The 23,104-nt window shown below is 52.0% G+C and overlaps 1 protein-coding gene across 1 annotated transcript; it reads right to left on the minus strand.

The window, feature by feature from the left end:
- Positions 1-191: 191 nt before the first annotated feature.
- STRIP1 (striatin interacting protein 1) lies at positions 192-22,452 on the minus strand. The gene is made up of 21 exons (XM_046013823.1): positions 22,249-22,452; positions 19,183-19,252; positions 18,315-18,389; positions 17,765-17,899; positions 17,546-17,666; positions 17,202-17,270; positions 16,119-16,225; positions 15,879-16,006; positions 14,606-14,788; positions 14,022-14,239; positions 12,790-12,855; positions 12,602-12,665; positions 11,247-11,318; positions 10,687-10,761; positions 10,399-10,496; positions 9,054-9,180; positions 8,740-8,840; positions 7,774-7,840; positions 7,139-7,243; positions 6,352-6,556; positions 192-5,248 (listed from the first exon to the last, which is right to left on the minus strand). Exons 1-21 carry the CDS (start codon positions 22,426-22,428, stop codon positions 5,001-5,003), a joined length of 2,514 nt encoding a protein of 837 aa, XP_045869779.1. The 5' UTR covers positions 22,429-22,452; the 3' UTR covers positions 192-5,000.
- Between the last annotated feature and the right edge of the window lie 652 nt (positions 22,453-23,104).

Here is a 23,104-nt window from a genome sequence, read left to right on the forward strand (position 1 = left end):
CCACCCCCACCACCCGCCCTTCACAAAGCTGGTCAGTAATGACTGGGCTCAAACCCAAATTTCTAACTCAGGGCTAAGACCACTGCACTCGAAGTTTCTGCACCCAAGGAAGGAGTGGCCAGCAAAATTCTGGAATTCTGTGTCACAAAGTCAGAGAGATGCAGAAAGATTAGTTTGTTCTACAAATATTTATTGAGTGGCCACTCTGTGCCAGGCATTGTGCTGGGTGCCAGAAACAGAACAATGGTCAAGAAAAAAATCACAATTCCCTCTCTCGCATAGCTCTGTGGGGGGTCGGGGGGTGGCAGTACATGGGGAGTAAGGGATCTGTGAAAGCGAAGGAAGCAGAAGTTGGGAAGGGAGGGATGAGAGAAGAGAAGGTAGTAAAGCCAACAGAGATCCATGCAGCAAGAGTGGAGGAGGCAGGCGGAGGCTGGGAGTGAATCGTGCAGGAGAGAGGCCCTGGTGGGGGAGGGCATGGGGAGGCCAGAGACCAGCTACTGGCTCCCATCCAGGGGCATCTGCCCACAGCTCATATTTTTCTGGCCACTGACAGCTAAATGAAGAGAAAGCTAACTTTACAACCGCCCACTTCACACATAATGAATATGAATGGGCATCCCGGAGCCTGTTCCATAGGATTATCTGTGAGCTGATGGCTTCTCCCACCGACTGGGCCATCCCAGCCAGCCTGTCCCCTGGCTAGGACGCAGGCAGCCCTTCCACCTGCTTCCCATTAGCCATCCTCCCATCCTCCCCTCCTCCTCCACACCCTAGGCACCTCACCCCTAAGACACAGCCCCCTTCCCCCCATCTTCAGATGCCCCTGCCCCCAGCCTCACTCCCGAGGTGACCTCAGCTCTCAGCCCAGTCCCCAGGCCAGGCTGGGGGCTATGCTAACCCCTTCTGGAAAAAGGAAGGGGAAGTGGCCCCATCTGGAATCCAAAATTTAAGAGAGTTGCTAGGCTCAGTGTCCCTTTGCTAAGGCCCCTCTCTGCCCTAGTGAGGCTCACCCAGAGAAGCCCTAAATCTTGGTGCTGGCAAGGACACAGACCCCAGGTCCGGAGCACAGAGCCCTTGTTAGCGGGCCCTTCGGTCCAGGCTTCTGGTCTGTCGGGCATGAGGAAATGCGTCTCACTGGAGGCATTCAATCTTCCTTCCCCACCTTCCCCCAAGCATTTACACATCAACCTGAATTACAGCTCTTATGAGCAGACCTTCTGCAGCCCCAGACAGGAACCGAGCCCAGCCTGGCCAGGAGCAGGGCACTTCCCCCAATCAGGCAGAGGGAGCACACGCTGCACTCCCGCTCGCCTCATCCTGGCCACTCTCTCCAGGGGCAATGCTCTCAGGACCCACGGTCTGGACGGTCTGGACGCTGGTGCCCCCACCCTCCCCACAACCCCACGGCAGGCTCCTCCACCCAGTGTCTTCTCCAGGGCATTGGCTGGGGCCGGTGGGGCCCAGGTGGCCCCGTGGGTATCTGTCTTGGGGTCCACAATACTACTGCTCTCGCTTGCTCTTGGAGGCACCTAACGACTGACAACTTGTCAAGGAAAGGGATTGTGGTGTTCTGTTCACCTGGATGCCCGGGGCACCTGGAACGAGGCCTGGCCCAGAGAAGACACCTTCAAGGGAGGGCAGCAGGGTGGCCTGGCAATGGCTTACTCTTGAAAGCCTTCTGTATACAGAGCAGTGAGCTTAGGAGGAGGGACAAGCGGAGGCCAGAGACATTGTTCTGCCCCTTGAAGGGGGCGGGGGGTCTTTTCCAGGGGATTCAGGAAGTGGAAGCAAATTCAGAGTGGGCTAGAGTTGGAAGGGCCCTTAGCAGGACTACAGAGAGCTGTCACTTATGAGCCATGCTGTCCCCCCGCAGCCAGGCATGGAGGCCATTATCCATGATCTTATTTAGTCCTCATGACCACCTGTTATGATTAAACCAATTTTTACAGATGAGGCAACTGAGGGTTGAGCTCGCTGAGCTCCAGGTCCTCTGCAGTCTGAGGCTGATTGTGCCAAGTGACAAGTGAAATGGCCCCACTACTGCTTCCTGGAGCAGTGGGCTCCTGAGAGGACAGGGAGAGCCAGCCTCCCAGCACAGGAGCCTGACAGCAACAGTGGGGCAGCCACACGCAAGGCCTCTGGAACCCGGGACAGAAAAAGAACCCAGCTCAGGCCGAAGAGGAAGATAGTAGCAATAGCCCCCAAATTACCTCGACGAGGGCACATTTGGGGCACATGAGAAGCCAGAGCAAGGCTTAGTGGACATCTGCCAAAAATCTTCTTGCCAAGGACCATGCTTAAGCAAATACTAAGTACTGACGGACTAAAGGGAATAAAAGAGCAAATGAATGCACTGGTGGTAAATGCTGGGGCCTGGGGGTGGTGGGGACGACGGCATTGACATACACACTTTGCAGAGACCTCGGTTTGTATCCAGGCCCTGGCTCTCACTATTCTGTGACCATGGGCAAGTTCCTTACCCTTTCTGTGCCAGTTTCTCATGTAATGCTGGTACCTTTCAGGGTTATTAGAAACAGTAAGATATTACATACAAAGCACTCAGAGTAGTGGCTAGCATACAGCAAGCACTAAATACTGGCTGGCTCCTGTGTGGGGAACAAGCTTTCAAGAAGCATGGAGACCAGACCTGGTACCTATGTGGCACCAAGTAGTAAATGCTTTTGATTAACAAGGGCCAGTTCCCTCAGGTGATAAGGCCACCAGGTATCCCATCTGTCAGTGGATGGAACTCAACCATTTACAAAGGGCCTTCATGTACCCTGCCCATCTCAGGGCCCCGATGAGAAAGAAAACCACAAAGAGAATATGGCCCACTTGTTCCAAAAGCTGTTTTTGTACAAAAGCCTGGATCTGAATGGCCAGCCCAGCACTAGCACACTCTGTGGCTGGTATATGGCTCTGCCTCTCCTGGACCAGCCCCTGGGCCCACAGATGCAGGCATTCACTTGCCCACTCCGGCTTCATGGAGCTGCAGCATTGATATTCTGCATTCTTGTTTGCACAAACTTACAGATAAATTAGATATATTGGTATTTACAGACCTTTGCAAACCAAGAGGGGGAAAAAAGGGCACCTCTGGTTAAGGGAAACTTCAGAAGAGACTGGGGAAATCATAAAAAGGGGAAGGAAGCAAAACTTCAGACAGGCTGATTCAGTGATCCTGGCTGCCTGGTGGTGTAGGAAAGTGAAAATCTGTCTTACCTGAACTAAAACTTCAAGATACATACTTCCTATTGATCCTGGCTAGGAACAGAAGAAAATCCATCCCACACACATGAATGGTGTCTGATTCCCTTGTCTGGTGCAAGTTACCGAGGAGCAGAAATTCAATCAGTCGCAGGGGACTTCCCACCTCAGAGGCTTACAGAAAAAGAACAGTGCTGGCTTCGCCTCTGCTGCTCCAAATCATGCAGGCGTACCCTGGAAGCCCAGCTTGGGGCCTGCACTGGGGCTCAGCCAAGACCCAGGCCAGGAAGGCACTGAACCAGCAAAAGGGAGATTCTCCCCAGAGTGCATTCCCTTTGTAAGTCAAGACCCCTCAGAGACTTAAGACCCAATACACAAGGCCTATGGGTAAGATAAGGGACCTTCAAGTAATTCTGAAAAGAGAACAGTCCTATGGTATCACTTGCACCAGAAACAGAACCTCAAGATGGAAGGAGGTAGAAGCGGAGATGGAAGTAGGTTGAAGCAGATGTGTCCAGGGATTGGAGGCCGGGTGCAGGCTCCAGGAGGCCTCCAACCGACCCCTACCACAGAGAATCCCCTTGCCTCTTCCCTAGCAATGTGGGCTCCTGTGCCCCCCGAACACACACCTTTCCCCTGTGAGGTTGACTGCTTCCCCAGGCTCTGGGCACAGAGGTTTCCTCTCGTTCCCAACCACCCACCCTTGTGAGGACCCAGAGCAGCTGAGCCCTTGCTGACTCAGCTGCTCCCTTGCTGGCACTACAACCGGTTTGGTGGAAGTCAACTCAGAAGTGTGATCCAGAGACGCCTGGGGCTTCTACTGTGATCACATCAAACCCAGGCACACAGGACTACTGGTCACTCCTGGAGCTGGGCTGAAGCGATTCCAGATTGTCGTGGGGGAAAACACTCTGGGTGTCAACTCCCCATTTCTCCCCCTCAGGTGGGAAAGGCAGGTAGCCTGGCAGGGAACAAGTGGGTGACCCATCAATGCTGGCAGGAAAAGCCAGCATTCTAGATGGGAGGAGATAGGGGCCATACTTCTTGCAGACACGGCAATGGGGATTGGTTTTGCTTCCTTTTAATGTAAACAGAGTACACGAACACGTTAAAAACCCCAACGGGACACAGGAGAATACACATAGATTTATATATAGGTATTTACAGACCCTCGCAAACCCAGAGGAGAAGTGGCATCTCTGGCGAAGGGCAGCTTCCCTTCCTGCCCCCTAACCCCGTCCCAAATCAAAGCATTGAGGCAGATGTAGGAGCCTCTGCAACTGCTTCTGGATGAAACTTAGCAGGAGGCTGGAATGACATCAGAAACCCCCAAATCAAAACCAAGATTCCAACTTTCTGGCCCTGGCCCATACCCTAAGCCCTCCTCCTCGGCAGGCTGACATGCCAAGAATCCGTGCATCTTGGGAAGAGTCACCGTGACCCCTGCAATTCAGATGCAATGGCTTCCCAGCCCACCCCAGCTTTTCCCAGCCTTGGGCTGAATGAGAAATGAGCTGCAACCAACTGTGTCCAAGAGAAGAGGGTAGGGAGGAGTGAAGGAAGAGGGGATCCCAAGCTGAGAGCAGAGTGCACTCAGAGCAGGACACTGGGAATCAAGGAGGGGCCAAATCTGGCCTCCCGGGACCAGCCCAGCACGGCCTAGGGAGGGCACGGTGGGGCCGTGCTGCCACCTGGAGGAAGGTGGGAGCACTGCACCCACGGACTGGGACAACCCCTGGGGCACCTCCAGGTCACCCCCTCTTTCCTTGTCAGTCCCCTGCCCAGGAGCCTCACTGCAGCAGCTCCTCCCAAGAAATGGGCTTGGAGAAGACCTCCCTTTCTAACCAGAGGTCATAGTTCATCTGGAAGTCCTCAGGGAGATCCACCCGCTGGCCCAGGACACTCTGTAGGCAGTTGTCCACAGGCAGGAAGTCCGGGTTGCTATGGGCCCGGTCATACCGCCGGGCGTTGAAGCGTTCGATATTGGCACGGAGGGCACATTCCTCTGCCTGGAAGTCCCAAGGCCGGGCATCAAGATCTGGGACAAAGCAGGAAGACATGTTTAGGAGCCAAGCCCTTGTGGCAGCTGCCCCTGGGTTCACTGAAGCTCGGGGCCAGGCTGACCCTGGCTTGAAATGCTGTCAGCCCAGAGCAGACCTCCAATCCCCATCCTCAGGAAGACTGACAGGACGTTTTACTTTGTTACAAAAGAAAATCAGGTAAAAAGAGAGAGACCAGATCTATAAAGAGACCATGTTGCAGCTTGTGGGGACCCAGCTAGGGAGGGCCACGGAACAACATACTTCTCTGAAAGTCACATTCTCCCTGGCTCTCTGGGATGGATGGCAGGAAGCTGCAGATCCTCTCACTGGTTCACTGCCTCAGTTCCCTGGCCAGGGTCCCAGGGGCCATTCTGGCTCAGCACAAATTCATAGGGCACTGGGGCGCTGATGTGGTCACCTGGCCATGGGGCTGTGGGCTAGGAACTGGAACGGGGTGGCAGCACGCTCAGGAAAGCCCAGGAAGAGCCCACTCCACCTGGAGGCCGAGGTGCCGCCCAGACAGGAAGCACACATGCGGATACCCAACAGCTACAGGTATGAGGGACGTACCCTGCTGGGAGCAAGGAATGTAGGGGACAATGGGGCTAGTGAGCCAAGATCCCTGTGTGGGACAGAGGCTGAGCTGAAAAGCTGGATCAGGTTACGCAGGAGGGGAAGAAACACTGGGCCAGCCTCACAAGCCTTGCTTAAGAGTTCAGAAGCTAATGAAGGATTTTACTCAGGGAGTTAGCGCCACAGGACCTGCTTTTTAAAAAGATCACAGGGGCTCAGTTTGAGGCACTGATAGAGGGGAAGAAAAGGAAGGCAAGGAAACCATCTGGGTCTGTGAGGATTTCAGTGGTCAGAACCGAGGCAGTGGTCATGGGGAGAGAAAAGATGGGTAAGTGTCTCATGACAGTTTCTGGAAAAGGAACTCCTTCAGGGGGACAGAGGAATGGGGGGTGATCACATGCGCTAATCCCAGGCAGTTTCTCAATGTCCTTCCTGGAGTTCCCAGTGGGATGGTACAGAGGCAGGAACTGGACTCCGCAGGATCCTCGGAGGGAAAGATGACCCCCAGCTTTGCACCAGAGCTTACCATTGCCATACGCCCAGTCATCATTCAGCCGATGCCGCACCTTCTGGTAGATGGCAGACATGGTCTTCATGTTGCTCTTCCGCCACTGCCGCCCCAGGTACTTGGTCTGTACCTTGAGCAGCTTGAGCACGTACAGCTGCATCATGGCCTGCTTCACCTTGAGGGCGCGCTTCAGGATGGGGGCCGACTTGAACACCACCAGCATCTGGGAAGGGCCACGGAGGGCCGGGTTGCAGGCAGAGATTAACACCTGCACCACGCCCTCTGCTCACTGCTTCTGGGGTTACAGGCAGGGGAACCGACCATCTCCATCTCCCCAGACTAAGGGGTTTCCCGGGACACTTCCGCCACTAAAATCACGGGTCAACGTGAAATCTGAGGCCAGCCGTGAACCCTCTCACCGCCAACGTTCCTACGTGCCCGTACGTAAAATTTCCAAGGACTCACTGACATCCCCACCCCAAAGGCATCCTGACTCAGGGTTAAGGGATACTCCCAGAATCCTGCTTGTGGTACCACTGGAGATTAAGAGGACATAGAAAAATCCCTTCTCTATGTGTCCACCGGCTTCAGGGCACGACTGAGCCTCTTCTAGCTTCTAGTTCAACTCAGAAAGGAACCAGGAATGAGCCATTAAATGCAAGGACGTGGCTACAGGCGAATCCGGTGAGAAGGATGTAGGGGCAGCAGCAAGCCCACCCTGGGGACACCCTGGGAGGGGACAGCATGGAGTGTGGCCCTCTGCCTTGACTTCCAAGTTGTGTGCCTGCTGACTATACTAGCTCACCATGGTCCTCGAATGTTTCCATTTTGTCAGCTTGTTCAAGATCCGCAGCAGATTGATACAGGAAAAGAGGTTCCTCCAGCAAAACTGGTTATTGTCACCTGCCTCCTGCAGGGAGAATCCGGAACAGTTTTAACCCTCACAGCTGCAGGGGCTCAGCAGTGCCCCACATGCCTCTTTCAAAACTGCCGGGCCTTCCTCTCCTCAGCCCTGGAGGACTGCTATCCCAGAGCTTGGCAGGGGTATGGAAGCTCCTTAGAACTTTTCTGTAGGACACGTGGAGCATGTGTTTTTTGGAGACTGTGCACTTAGCCTCCACACCTGGGGCACCTGCACCCGCCTCAGAGCTGCACCCCACAGAGATCCAGCGTGGGAGCGGGAAGCAGCCCGGCCAGGGGAGCTCAGGGTCCACAGCCCCTGAAGACCATGCTCCTGACCAACTACTCCCTATATCCACATCTTTCCCCGCGGCAAGTTCCCTCCTCTGGCCCTTCTATGCCCTCTCGGTGCTTTAAAAGCCAGCACTCAACAGTGACCTCACACTTCTGCACACCTCCAATCCCGTGTCAGGGGAGGCAGGCCCTCCACCAGCACCCCCCACACCAAAGGAACAGCTGGGGAAGTGCACAGCCACTCACCAGACTCTCGGCGGTCAGCTCGGGCAGCTCGTGCACCACGCAGTGGGGGTAATCCAGGACAGAGATGCTGCAGAGAGCCAGGGCACCCATCCTGAGCAAAGGCTAGGGGCTGGTGAAGCAGCTACAACAGGCTCCCTGTTATCTACACCCATTGGCTCCCCCAGTTAAAGGAAGATGAAATCCCTGCTATCAGAGAGCTTGTAAGGTCCCTCTATGGCCAGAGACCAGCCGGCCATCTTGTAAGGCCCAGAGTCCCTGCTTTCCTCAAAGCAATGAGCCTAGGGCCTGGGGAGGGGGAAGATTTCTCAAGGTAAATAATGTACACCAAACCCCTCGTGGAGACAGTGTCTGGCTGAGAGCTCACCCTGCGGCACACTGTCAAATCTGCTGGCCCCAGGCGAGGGGCAGCAAAGGTAAGAGCAGACAGGGCCTCACGGTGCACATGGCAGAGCCCCTCAGAGATCAGGAAGCCCAGCCAGTCTCCTCAAAAAAGCACCAAACAGGGGCGCCTGGGTGGCTCAGTGGGTTGAAGCCTCTGCCTTCGGCCCAGGTCGTGATCCCAGGGTCCTGGGATTGAGCCCCGTATCGGGCTCTCTGCTCAGCGGGGAACCTGCTTCCCTTCCTCTCTCTCTGCCTACTTGTGATCTGTCAAATAAATAAATAAATAAAATCATTAAAAAAAAAAAAAAAAAAAAAGGCACCAAACACTGAGGACAGCACTGGAGCCCAGGATGAGAACCTTCCTGCCCAGCACAGATTGAGTCACTTGTCACTAGAGTAGCTAGACTCAGACTGGACACACTGGCATTCTCCACAGGAGGAACCACGTCTCACTCATCTTTGTGTCCTGGGGCCTGGTGGAGCGCTGGCTTGTAGGGCTTGAACAGGCTCAGGAGGCGAGGACAGCAGGGAGCCCTGCCATCTGGCCATACCCACCCCTTCCTGCTCCCTCCTCATCCTTATCACCTGTTCTTGGCGGTGATGTAGGACATGATGTTTTGATTGAAGAACTTCAGGATCAAAGGGATGCAGTTGGCAAACACCAGGTGCTGGGCCATGTATTCAAACTGAAACCAACAGAAAAAACTAAGCATGCCCTTTAGGACCTCACCCTCTTTCCTCCGATGATAAAATGCCTTGGTCAGAGGGCCTTATGTCTTAAAACATTCATGCAAAGCTCAAGGGGGTTTGAAGGTCAAGGCCTGGGTTCTTCAGGGCTGGAGGAGCAGCACTCTCTGAGGCCCTGGCCCAGTGAATAAGAAGGAAGGCCCTGCAAGTACCTGATACACGTGGTTCAACTTAAAATGCTTGAGCAGCAACAGCAGGACAGCAGAAATAGCCTTAACAATGACCTCCTTGTGGCGGTTCACATCCACGCCCAGCTTCATGCTCTGCAACACCGTGGTGCTGGAAACACAGTTCCCTGGTGAGCCACCAGTGTGTACAGCACAGCCTTTCCTGGTGCTCACAGGAGACACGGGATTCCTGAGCCTTCCCTGGGCAGAGGCCGCCGCCTCACCCTCCAACCCCCGACCCTCACCCAGACACCTCAGAGATCAGGCCGGGGGCTCCTCCCATCCACCTTGCAGGCAGTCCAGTTCAGCACAATTTATTTCTTGTGAGGCTACAAACAACACATTCTTAGCCTGTTTCCCTGATTTCCTCACAAAATGAGCTTCTCCTTTTCAAGTTCTTCCTAAGCTTTTGCTACCATATGAACTCGGGTCCCTCAAAGTGTATTCTGTGGAATACTAGTACATTGAGACATTCCACACTAAGGAGAATAAAGGGCTTTGGCGTCAGATAAATTGAAGAAGCACTGAGTTCAATCAGTTTCTTCATTCAGGGTTTCTCACTGTAAATCTCTGTAAAAGGAGGTTTAGTATTTGACTCGGGAAACTGTCTTCCAAGGATCATCACGATGGCCTTGTGTTCTGGGACACTCCCTTTAGTATTAGCCAATCCCTGCCTCCTCCCTCACAGGGCCATCACTCAAGGGGCCCAAACTCCAGGGAGCTGGGAGGTACTGGCAGGCTGGCAGGAGGTCAGATCAAGGCCCAGGTCCTTCTCAAAGCATAAAATGATCTCGGTGTGTACTCTCATATCAAAGCGATGAGGTCAGTGCCCCAGAGAAAAAGAACCCCTACGGATTTCACCAGCGCCCTGAGATACCCATAAATACTTTGTTTGCCAAATCACCAGTGAATAGGAAAGAACCCGCACCCCACTCAGGTTCAGCTGTTGGCTGGTAAAGTGTCCAGAAGCTAAACCTATGTGTCCTGGCTGTCCTGATCACACCGCTTTCGAGGGAGGGTTTCAGGAAATGTCAGACACAGCCTGATTCATTTTATAGGGGAGGAAAGGACGTTTCCCCAGTTCACTCAACAGCAGAGTCCACATCAGAATCCAGGCCCACCACACTAAACTACTTCCCCAACCAGTAGAACTAAATAATCCGATATAGTTTCTTTCTTCTAAGCCAGGAATAACCCTAAACTTAACCTACAGAGAAACTGAGCCAAAGAGAGAAACAATCTAGCAAGACTGGGGCTGAGAGGAAAACACTCCCCCTTCCCCTCTACCTGGGGGTCCCTGACCCACGCCATTCACAGGAACATCACTCACGGCATCTCCTCAGGCAGGACATCTGCTAAGATGTTGATTGAGTCCGTTTTGGCCTTTGAGGTGGGGGCCGCAGCCAGCAGGATCTTCAGCAGTGCGATCTGGGGAGAGGCAGACCTGAGCCCTGAGAGGCGGTCCTTCAGGAGGAGCGCAGGTGGATGGCAGGAAGGGCTGAAGGACACTGGCAGGGCGCACTCTCAAGGCCAGTGTAGTGGGCAGGGCTACCAAAGGGGCCCCAGACCCAGAGCCCTCCTGAGCAGGAGGTAAGAGCCCAAGAGCAGGAGCACTTACCATGTACTGAGGCAGGCTGGGAAGCAAGCCTTGGTACAGGGTTTCTGCAGGTACTTGCTCCACTTCCTCTTCTCCCTTTTAACACAACAGGTACAAATAGAGACCCCCCGTCCCGACTGGTCTCCTGAGCCAGCTTGCTAGGCAGCTAGAGGAGCGTATGTAAGTAGCAATGTAAATAAAGACATTGATCATGACAGCAAACCTTGAATAATACAACGTGTGAGGCACTTTACCTGTACTAACTCATTTAATCCTTTCTGCAAATCTTGTGAAGAAGGTACTATTACTATTCCCATTCTACGGGCAAGCAAACCAAAGCACAGTCAGATCCAGTAACTTGCCTGAGTGGCCACCTACTGAGTGGTGGAGCGGGAGTCAGAGGCAGGTGACAGACTCAGATTCCGTGCTCTTGACCCCCACACTAGACACATGCCACCCCTGCAGCGGGAGTGAGACTGGGAGCTTTGAGGGCAGGGCCTGGGGCAGCTTTGTGGTCTGTGCCCAGCGCAGTGCCTAGGAACAGCTGGGGGTCCGGTGGCCAGAGAAGGCCTCAGACTCACCCCTGAGAGGGGAGAGCGAAGGTACTCCTCCTCCATCTGGGCCTGGACCTCTGCAATCGATGTGTACTTGTGCTGGAGAGAGAGAGAGCAGAGAAACACCTCTCATTCTCTGGCCGATGCCCCACACCCTGGCAAAGGCCCCACTCAATTTTCTTCAAACACAATCTTCTCAAAGAGGGCTAAGTCACCACAAAGATCCCTAACTCAAATCCTGAAATATTTTTCTAAATGGGCACGTTTTTCTTAAACCCAGCCTAAAAACCACATGATAGATTAGAAAACAACAAAGGAGAAAGGGGCTTTCAAATAACTATAGAGCCAGGAGAAAACTATTAGAGGGAGAGTCAAGGATTCAGAAAAGCCGAGCAGCACAGGGCCTACTTAGCTCACTTATACTATAAATCTCAAAAATACACTTCAAAAAACCATATCAACATTTCCACTCCTGACACGTCGTCAGGGGAGACACCTCTTCCCCACTCTTGATGCTTCCTCCCACATGGAGGGATATGCACGTGTCAAAAACCCCCACTCTCCCATCCCGTTCCTTCTCCTTCTGCCAACTGGTGAGTATCAGGGGAGGTATAGGACTTTGAGCCCAACCAACTACTCTTTTTTCTTTAGAAAAAAGAAAAGCCTATGCTCACTTCTGTTCCTCAACCAGGCTTAGGAGGGTTCCAGCACCGCCTGGCCCTGGGTAGTGAGTCTGCCTAATTCTGGAAGTAAAACATTAGGGTGCCTATCACTGCTGTGTTCTCATGCCTCACCGTCCAGTCGCTCTATTAGCAATAAAGCTGGTGTTTCTTTTTTTCTTTTCTTTTCTTTTTTTTTAATTTATTTATTTGACAGTGAGAGAGAGAGATCACAAGTAGGCAGAGAGGCTGGCAGAGAGAGAGAGAGAGAGGGAAGCAGGCTCCCTGCCGAGCAGAGAGCCCGATGAGGGACTCGATCCCAGGACCCTGATATCATGACCTGAGCCGAAGGCAGTGGCTTAACCCACTGAGCCACCCAGGCGCCCCAAAGCTGGTGTTTCAATTGCCATCTGTCTACTCCTCTATCTCAACTGCTTAGAACCTGGACTCAGAAAAGGGAGGGCAATTTATTGGGCCCTTTAAAACGCCAACTATCAAGTACTATCTCTAATAAACTCCCAGTCAAGTCCCCAACAAAAACTCAGCTAAAATAAGCAAAACTACAAAGAGCTGTATTAAAGGGCATTGCCACAGCCCACCCATGCCTCCACTCCAGGTTCCTTCAGGCAAACAACACTCTTTAAAAGGTTTCTCCCAATGGACTGCTCTCACTTTACTCACTTGGGACCAAAGTAGGTCAAAAGCTCATTCAAAGCCACCTACCTGTTTCAGAGTCTTGATGCTTTCGTGGATTGGCCTGGGCAGCCCCACCACTGTGTTTGTATCACTGGAGAATAAAGAAAACCTGTGTTAAGCCTAGACAGCAATTTGCCTCGATCCCTAAACACCAAAGGCCGGGAGAAAGAACTCCCGTTACCTCTTTCTTCAAAAGGAAGTCAGATCACACTCACCTGCCTAGAGTGTAACCTATAAACTTGCTGCGGCTGGACTCGAGGAACATCTCAATGTCCTTCTCTCTGCCAAAGACAAAGACAAGGTTTTTACGAAATGTTCTCTCAAGGTATCATGGTCAATAGAACATAAAATGCACAGATATTGTGAAGCCAGGAAAACGGTCTCCCACCATTATTTTTCTTTTTAGGGAGAAGAAAAAAAGAAACAAAAGAAAGAACGAACAAATCAACTAAAATCTTCAGACTATTTTAAAGTCATTTATAATGTTGTTGGATCTATAACCTGAAAATATTATGTGTAACTAGTTTACCGGTAAAATTAAGGTGCTACATCAAACTGAAAAGGACACTTTATTCAGCTAGTGAGTCTGTCAAAATAATTTCTCAAATATCTAAAGTTATTACAACCATTAGATCTATCAAATACAGCTATTTTCCTATGCGTCCTGGGTCCGTCTTAAACAACTGGCACGTTGTCTTGCATTTCCTGACGACTAGCTCTACATTGCCATCAGAGATCACTGAAAACTGGGGTTTCAGATCAAGAAACTGACTTCTGTATCCTTTCACATGTCCACCAATTTCGTAAGTTGGTGGCTTTTTAAAGATTTTATTTCTCCATTAGAGAGTGAGCGAACGAGAGCACAGGCAGGGGGAGGGGCACAGGGAGAGGGAGAAGCAGACTCCCCGCTGAACAAGAAAGCCTGATGCCTGGGCTCAATCCCAGGACTCCGGAATCAGGACCTGAGCCAAAGACAGATGCTTAACTAACTGAGCCACCCAGGCACCCCTAGCTGGCACCTTTTCAAACAGATACCATTTCTATACACCCAGGCACCTTCCCACCTATTGATTCATTCACACATATCTCAAACACTTTAATTATGATTCGAAAAACTCTTCCTTGTTCTTTAATTTTTCTGTTAAAAACACATACAACCCCAGGGTAAGTGGAGATGGGTTCAGTTACATGTCCTGGTTTTCCTTTTTCTCTACTTCCCCTTCATTAGTACGGCTAACCAAAAGCTAATTCACATTACTGATTCAAGAGCCATACTCGGGTTTCTCTGAGAAAGGCCAGCGCCCTGAGACCTCTGGGCCAACACAGAGTACTTTAAGGAGCTTCATCCCAGAGCCAAGGTCAGCCTCGCCCTACAGAGAATCTCCTCCTGGGGCTGGGAGGCCTCTGGCTTTAGGAGCCACGAGTGTGCCAGACATCTGAGCCTCACCTGACCTTGGGAGCCCACGGAAGCCCCTTTGGGCAGGTGAGCCTATCAGTCTGAGGCTGCTGTAACGGTGGAGGCATCACTTCGTCCCGCTCAAGGGGGAATGTCTCCCCCTCCAGACTGTTGTCATCATCATTCTCCTCTTCCTCTTCCCGAGAGTCATCAGCCTTGTAGGGATCCCGCTCGTTGAAGGCATCCAAGTTGTCCTGTTTTATCAGTGCCTGAAAAGAGAGGGAAGGGGAATCAGAAAAGCGCCAACCGAGCAACCGTAAGGGCAAGGAGGCTGGAGAGGCTGTAACAAAGAAAAGTGGCAGGCAGAGCCAAGGGCAGGGGAAAAACCTGAGAGGAAGGCCAGGCTGGGCCCGAAAGGCTTTTCTTGCCCCAGTGTTTCAAAAGTGCCATGTTGTGAGTACCCATGGTCAACCGGACCCTGGACTAAAGACACAGTGTCCCCGGCCCAGAGGCCTTCATTTGGACTAGCTGGTCAGAGAGGATTTCCAACAAGCTCTCTTATCCAGGGAGCATGCTGCCATGTGCTGTACACCTTGGGACCCTTGGGACTCACAGGGGACATCCGTCACCCTCACCTTGTGCTCCCGACGGCCCCGCTTCTGCTGCTGCTCAATCAGGTCTGAGGCAGATGCTGGTGGAGAGGCAGCTCTCATGTTGCGGATCACCTTGATGCTGTCCTCAGGCAGCGGGGGGAGACCCAGGACCATGCGCTTCTCAGCTTTCATGCTCTGGAGTTCCTCAAAGCCGCCCAGGGTGCACTGTATCATGGACAAGGGGCAGGGCCAGGCTCAACACCTCCACGAGTGGGTCTCCAAGCCCTGCGTGACACCACAACCTGCACCAATCTCTGAACAAGGGACTAAACCCATTCACACGAGGATCCAGCAATGCCAACGTGGGAGCAGAGCAGTCAGACCAAGAGAAGGAGACATGCAGGCTGACTTAGCTAGTGGCCATGGTTTGCTCCGTATGATACACTCATCATATCAGGAAGGCAGACTGAAGAGCCTACTCCTTCAGGTTCCTAGAAGAGTCTGTGAGACTCAAATGCTTCAAAGGCTATACATGCCAGTCTTTCAAATTGGGGATATACTGTTACATACTCCCCCCACAAAAAAACAACCCAGGCTCCCTCTCATCATGCCCCTAGAAGCCAGACCCCAGTAGTATTCAGTTTTCGTCTCTGGCTTCAGTGAGGCTCTGTGAGGAACCAAGAGGATGTCTGACCAAAATAAAATGTGTACACCCCTCTAAAGAGGCCCTAACCTCCCTGAACCTAGCTCCACAGAGCTGGTCTGCTCTGGAAGGAGGAGGTGAGCCCCAGAGGGAAGGAGGAACCCCGCCCCAGAGGGAAGGAGGAACCCCATCCGCAGCTCCACTGGGTGCAGAAGGGCGCTGGGCAGGTTGCTGGCCATTCCTCCCCCACCCAGAAACAGGCTCTACACAACCCCCTGAGGAAGAGGGCACTAGCAGAAGGCTTGCTCTTGCATCCCTCAAGGGACCTCTGACCATGGGGACCCAATTACACCAGCTCTAGTTCTGTCTCCAATCACTTCATACACTCCAGGTTCGGAAGCAGCCTGTCTGGGGAGAAGGTGTTTTATGACTAGAGGAGCAGCTTGTAGGTGTCAGAAGCCAACAATCTATTCTGACCCAAGGGCCAAGTCCTCTTCAGCTACAGTGAGACAAAAGTGCTGTTTTGTTTTAAAGGTAAGTTTTATAGTTTAGTTATTTATCAATTTATATATAATTTTTCACATAGTTCAATGTTTAAAAGGATGTATAGTGAAAAGTCTGTCTCCTGGCCTGACCCCTAGCAGCTGAGTTCCCCTTCAAGGAGGTACTCACCAATACTGTCTTCCAGAGCAGCAAGAGAACTTTCTTCATGGGGAAGTGAGGGGCATGGCCGCTGCAGAATTTGGTCACCATCCCAAACAGCATGATGGCAAATGGTTCATTGTTGTACAGGGGGGAACCTAGAGGCAACACAGAGGGATCAGGATCACCAGCAGAATAGGACCCTCCCAAAGGCCAGCAGCCTCGGCTCCCAGGCAGGGCCTCAACACCCCAGGGTCTCCGGGGCCCTACCCAGCTCAGCCCTGAAGGTCTGCCGCATGGTCCTCCACTCAGCCTTATCACCCTCACACTCCTGATGAACAGTCTCCACAATCAGGTACATGATGTTAAGCAGGACCCTGGGAACAAGAGCCAGCTCATGATGTTGCACAATCGTGAAGCAAGGGAGCGTCCTGGCTTCTCCACGGTCCAGCTGATGTGAGGAAAGCATGTGCACAAAGGCTAGTTGGTGGTGGAGGGCTGTGACACAGAGCAAACTGAGAGTCCCACAGAATGCCGCTTGGGGTGGCCTTTCTTGTCCTCTGTTGTTAAGGGCATGACCAGATCTTACTCTGCTTTGCATGCCAGCATCGAGCTAGGTGTTTATCCAAGCAGGCACTTCATCAATGGTTGCTGAATGGATGAATATGAACAAGAATGGCCCAAAGCATTTCTGGCCCTAAGCTCCCCCGGAGCAAGAAGAGCTCAGAGGTGGGAGCGAGCTGTGGAAGTAGGTGCCAGGTCAGACAAAGCAGCACAGGGTCAAAGCAAAAACAAGACCAAGCAAGTGCTACCGTGCTTGAGTGGAAACCGGGAGCCAGGGGCAGTGCCCAGGGATGCGACCACAGTGGGGAACACCATGAACACCCAGTCTGAAAACTCCCAAGCTCACAGAGACAGATGCTAGGCCTCACAAAATGGGAAGGCAGCCCCATAGTTCAGCAGCTGCTATTACCACATGTGGCCAGGACATCGTGAGGGAGATGGGGGTCAAGCTGCGCACCAGAGGGTGGAGCCCGAGGAGCCACACGGCGTGTGTTTCACCAAGCACAAAGCACCACACCAGCAAGCTGTCAGCAGCAGTGTGGGCAGGAGGCCACACGTCACTTGAGCTCTATTAAGTGGCCTCACCCTAGATTTCCTGCTGGGGGCGGTTCTCAGCCCAGAGCCCCACCAAGGGAGAGCCCCGGCCCCCAACCCGCACAGCCGACTCAGGACACACGGAGATGGGCAAGTACAGAAGGAGTGCACACATAGCAAGGGCCCCCAAAGACATCCTCCTGCTCCCGGCTCTGATCTCACTCTCAGGGAGCCCAAGCCAGCTGCCTGCCTCACCTCAGGTCTGTGCTGTCTGCCAGGGAGATGGCTGGCTTCCTCACCGCGCTGCTGCAGGCCGCGCTGTTGCTGCAGGAGACATCTGGGAGTCAGACCCTCCCCCAGGAAGGAAGACAAGTAGTTGCCCGGACAAGGGCCACCCAGTGGGGGAATGAAATGCTACGGTAAGTGCTTCGACTGCAGAAGAGCCCACAGTTCAACCCGACTGGTCGGAACAGAGCCTGGGACCACCACGTCAGCCCCACTTGGCCCATTCCCCCTTCTCAAAACCACCGAGCTCTGCCAGCCCTGTCCCCTCAGTCCCTGCCTCCCCTTCCCTACTCCAATTCCTCGGAAGAACTCACTCTATCTCCATGTTCAGAAGCTCCACCAATGCATTGAACGTGCCCACCTCCAGGAGCAGAAAGATGTTGTAGCGCATCCAGGACTGCACCTCTGCCTCAGAGCTACACTCTCCAAACGTGCCTGCAAACACAGGCACAGCTCGTGGGGGCCCTTCCAGGATCGCACTGGACGGCATCACTGAAAGCGGCGGCAGGGTGCCTGGGGGGCCCGCTCAGTACCTTGGGCAACATAGAGAATTGCTCGAGCCACCTTGAGTCTTTTCTCCCTGGCAGTGACTTCCAGGCCATCCAGGAGCCTCATGGCATGGGTACGGTGCTGGTTGGTATCCAGCTCGGTCCATTTCTTATCTGTTACTGTGGGGCAAGAGACCAGGTGCACTTGAGCCCAGAAAAATCCTCACGATGGAATAAACCTATGTTAACTCACCACATTCAAGACTGTCACAAGGCCAGAACACTCAGAGAGAGAAGTTAACTCTCTAGGTAAGGCAGAAGGTCACGCTCCTGCTCTACAAATTTCCAGACTGAAACACTGCTGTTTTTTGATGCAATTTTAATCACATAAAGCTTTCCCCCCCAGTACTCACACTCTGCAAAGCCACCACCAGAACACCAGCAAGCCCACCCTAAAGGTCACATGGGGCCTAGCACAATCATGGTTTGGCAGGTTTCTTGGGCCAGTCCAGGATGACTCAAGTCACTAAGAGAAGCCCTGCAGCTCTCAGGACGCTGGGTCAAAGAAACCAAGAAGTGCGGGGAATCATCTCACCATGGATCCGGAAGTCCTCCTCAAAGCATTTTCGATTCATCAGGAATTCTGGCCCTTCTGTGTAGCTGTAAAGCTCTATCAAGAACAAAGTCTCATCAGCTCCATGTCCACATGCCACAGCAGGTCTAGTCCGTAGCAGAGACTATAAGGCATTTGCCTCTAGGCCCTACTCTCTCCCTGAGTCACAGTGACTCTTGGACCATCCAGTCACTAAGGAGGTCTTAGTGCTCTGACGTGCACAAGGGAGAGAATGCTGACTCCCCTTGCAGCACACAATCAGAATGCTGGTTACACATAAGTCCCGGCATTTCCAGTCTGGTGCACATCAATCCCACCATGCCACACGAGGCGGACTGCACCACGGACATGGGTCTCCTAACTAGGACCTGTACTACGGAGGCCTGAGAAGCAGCTCAGGCTAGCCTAACGTGACATGTGAGTAGCAGTGGCAGCAACACATGTGCACAGATGCAGGCACACCTGTTGGCAGACCTCATGCACCACCTACTGCTCTAGGAGAAACCACTGTCAGGCAGACAGTGTATGGCCCAGGAGCACCACTGTCAGCAACTGGGCCACAGCCAGCTTAGCTGACCATAGCAGAGGGGCTTCACCAAAGCAAAGGAAAAACCAAAGTTATGAGATACACATAGCTGGAACCCCATAATTAACACGTATGTGTGTGTGTGTGTGTATATATATATATATATATATATATATGCAAGTTTATACAACTGATATATACATATATCTATCACTAGGTAACCAAAGGAAAAAATGAACTCCAAAATGACATTCATTCTTAATTTTATTAAAGACCAATACAGAAAAAAAAAAATCCTAAATAATAAGAAGGTCTGTGCTTTACCCGAGAGCTCTGCAGCCCACTTGTCTGTGTCAGCATATTCAAACTCGAGATCTGGCGACTCGGAATAGCCCTGAGGAGGAGAGGAGACAGTAATGCAAAAGACCACAGTGAGTGTTTTCTGAAGGAGGAAATACATATGCGTCCAGAGACACTGCTGTGTTACAAGACACCACTGCCTCCAATTTGCTGGGGTTTTATCACATTTTGTCTCCGGGGCTAGCTCAGGTTTCCCTTGCAGAGCACCTTCCACTTTCCCTTAAGAGCACAACTTCTAATTATATGCCAGCATGTGTATTTGTTTTGTGTCTGTCTCTCCACAATATGCAAGTTCCATTCCTTGAGAAGGAGAACTTTGTCCACTCTGTTCACCAGCGACTTCACACTGCCCAGCATACTACCTCGCCTGAATGAATGAATGAATGAATGAATGAAGGTTTTTTTGTGTTTTTTTTTTTAAGATTTTATTTATTTGACAGAAATCACAAGTAGGCAGAGAGGCAGGCAGAAAGGGTGGGGGGCTCTCTCTCTCTCTGCCTGCCTCTCTGCCTACTTGGGATCTCTCTCTGTCAAAAAAAAAAAACAAACAAAAAAACAAAAAAAACCTATCCATAATAAATTTCTTTGTAGCTATAATATAATTAAGGTTTTTTGTTTGTTTTAAAGATTTTATTTATTTGTTGGAGAGAGCAAGAGCAGGAGCGGGGGGAGCAGCAGAGGGAAAAGCAGAGTCCCCACTGAGAGAGGAGCTCAGTGCAGGACTTCATCCCGGGACCCTGAGATCATGAGCTGAGCTGAAGTCAAGAGTTAGACACTTAACCGACTGAGCCACCCCAGCACCCCATTATGTTTTGAAGATTATATTATTTAATAAACAGCTACAAATCTTAAAAAAAAAAAAAAAAAAGAAAGGGTGGGGGGAGCAGACTCCCTGCTGAGCAGAGAGCCAGACGTGGGGCTCGATCCCAGACTCTGGGATCATGACCTGAGCCGAAGGCAGAGGCTTAACCCATTGAGCTACCCAGGCGCCCCAAATGAAGCGTTTATAGTCAAATAAATTCTTGTGAGATAAATGAACACAGAGCTTCTAAGTGTTCTGTGCAGTGAATGACCCCTTCCATACAATGCTAAGATTCCGGAAGCCTCGCTTCTTTCTGGCTAGTAGTAGGCCATCAACAGCTCAGGACAAAATGAGTCATGATACCCTCAGTTTTCCTGCCCTTCTCTCAAATTTCAGTGAGAACTGACAGACAGAGAAGGCGCAGTCTAACAGAATGGTTTCCCTCCCTCATACACAGGAGAGAATGTGACAGAGAATCTTTTCACTGATGGGACAGGTGATCACCGAGAACACACCTTGTACTGGGAAGAGAGAAGAGGTGACAAAGTAGGTAAAGTCTTCAGGCCTAATTACAAACTACTTAGGAAGACAAAGACCACCCACAGAATGACATAACAAACCCAGACACTGAAAAACATGAAGAACTCTACTCTGTCAGAGGCAAGAGACTGCACACTTTCACAAGTTCCTGAGCTTTAGTTCATTTATGGAATGGGGATGACAAAAATCTATCTTGAAGGTTTTTAAGGACTAATCAAAATTATGTAGCACACAGTGGGCTCTCATCAAGTGATGTCCTCCCTGTCCTCCAGGCATTGCTCAAGCTCCCAGACTACTGATTCCAGCTTTGCCCCAAGAGCTGAGTGCAGCACAGACATCTCTAAGAAAATAAACTGAAACATATCTCTTGGCTTAAGTGTTCAGTGGCTGGCCTTCCACGTGTTGAGTCTATATGGAAATTAAAGGATAGAAGGAGAAATTCAAATGCACCAAAGGGTATTTACTTGATCTTTCAAGACAACCTAGAAAAATTTTAAACTGTAACTCCTCTTCTGATAAGGGTGGGTTCACCCCCACCACTTTCATAATCCTCCATCACCCCACCAGGCAAAGGCTCCTAAAAAGTCAGTTTCACTGCTTTTTCAAATAATTCCCATCAAGCTCAGTGCACCTCTATTTTGGACTTGCCAAATTTTGACACGCTTTGCCAGAGATTTGTACTTGACAACAAAATACAAAAGCTTGAGAGGAACTGATTTTCACGTATCTTCAGCCTTTGGTATGACCTGGTATACTGTGTCTGGACAAGGAGGAATTCCCTCTCAGTAATAAGCGCTTTACTGCTGATCAGCCTCTGAGTTCTCTCTCGTAAAGACGACCTCACAGTAAATACTCTGGGAACGTACTGATTAAGAAGCCCTAAAATGCTGCGACGTGCGTGTCTTCATTCATGAAATCTACATTGGGAGGGAGTGGGAGGAATTCTTTAACTCGGGGTGAGGTGACTAGTCAGCTTCAGACTACGGTGTCTCCGGAACCGGAGGAACAGCCCACTAGCAAGAAAGGGAATGCTGAGCCCTAATGCCTGTTTACAATGTATATTTGTGATCGTTAACACTTCGGCATCTGGCGCACTAGGCAGTGTGAAACTACGGCCTGGACCTGTAAATAGCTAAGGTCAGACCGAACTGGGAATGTTACCCCCGCCTACTCTCAAATCTCCGGGCGAGTAGTACTATTAGTGATAATTAGCTCCGTCCGGCTTCCAGCTCCCTTCCCTGCCCACATACACCGCCCACCGCACGCTGCGGAGCCCACAGGACCAGGCGACAGAGATGATTAGGGGTCGGGGTGCAGCCGCCCGCCCCCTGGAGCGCACTCAGACCACTGACTCCTCACCCCCGAACTGGGACCGGGTGCGGCTTCCCCAGGGGCTGGGGGCCTGTAGGCCGCACCCTTAGCTCCGGCCCCTGAGAAGCAAACGAGGAGTCGCTGGCTCCCGGAGGTTCTGGCTAACGACGGAGCTCGGGGATGGGACACCGGCTTCACGCCCCCGGCCCCAGGGGGTGCCAACCTTGCTTCCGGCTCCTTTCACTGTAGAATGACAACTCTCCCACCGGCCTCTCTCCAACCCTCCGGAAGCCCAGCTGGAACCCGAAAGCGGCCCCGGGCTCGGGTCCCCCGCCGTCACCCGCCCGGTGCTACACTCGCCCCCCGAAGCTCCTTACCTCCGAGTCTTTGCGCTGGTTGCGGTTGAACTCTCGGGCTTTCCCCCCGGGCAGGAGGCCCCCGCCGACCCGCGGGGCTCCAGGTGGAGGCTGCGCGGTTGCCGGTGGTGGAGGTGGTGGCGGCTGAGGCTGTTTGTTGTTCATGATCAGCGGGCCGGGACCGCCGACTGCCGGCTCCATCTTGGCTGCTCCACACCCCCAGTTCAATTCACGGACTGTAGCCGTGACGCAACTCTCGCGTGATTTCGTCCAGGAACCCTCCCTGGGGTCGCCATATTAGGTGTGGCGGTAAGTGCTGGAAGCCATCTTGGCTGCCCAGCACCTCGCGAGATTGCCTCTGCCGGGACTCTTACCTTTCTCTGTCCTTTTGGTTTTCACCCCTTTTCAGTACTTGTTTAGGTGCAGTTTGATCTGTGAGTACTCCCATAGCTCCTTAGGTCAGTTTAGTTGCCCCCACCTTGCTTTAATATGGCTTTGCACTTGTCACTGTTCTAGCTCTGTTCAAAGCTTAGGGGATATAACAGTTAACACAATGGACACGATCCCAGCCTTCACGGAGTTTATGCTCACATGGGGGAGATACGCTAAACAAATGGATCAGTCAGTAAAACAATTAGGGTTGTGACAAGCATGCATTCATCATTCACTCAACAAACAATAAATGTCTCTGTGCTTCCAGGTAGTGCGAATGAATGGGGAACAAATCCAGTGTCTGCGCTAATGGTACCTAACATAGTACCGGGTGGGAGAGAGACGCGGTGAGCGATACACTATTAGAGAATTAAGTGTTGAGAAGAAACAAAAGGAAGTGTAAGGGATTAGGAAGTGGCAGTGGTGATGGGACGCGTGGCTATGT

This window comes from Meles meles, chromosome 1 (genome assembly GCF_922984935.1).
Source record: "Meles meles chromosome 1, mMelMel3.1 paternal haplotype, whole genome shotgun sequence".
Classification (NCBI taxonomy): domain Eukaryota; kingdom Metazoa; phylum Chordata; class Mammalia; order Carnivora; family Mustelidae; genus Meles; species Meles meles.

Bases quoted from the DNA above. Each gene is read 5' to 3' on its own strand.
- STRIP1 (XM_046013823.1), bottom strand. From the start codon at position 22,428: ATGGAGCCGGCAGTCGGCGGTCCCGGCCCGCTGATCATGAACAACAAA. The intron at 12,666-12,789 runs GTGAGTGTGATC...TTTATTCTCCAG, and splicing joins ATAGGTTACACTCTAGGCAG to TGATACAAACACAGTGGTGG. The intron at 9,181-10,398 runs GTGAGTGATGTT...CTGTGTTTCCAG, and splicing joins GTCCTGCCTGAGGAGATGCC to CACCACGGTGTTGCAGAGCA.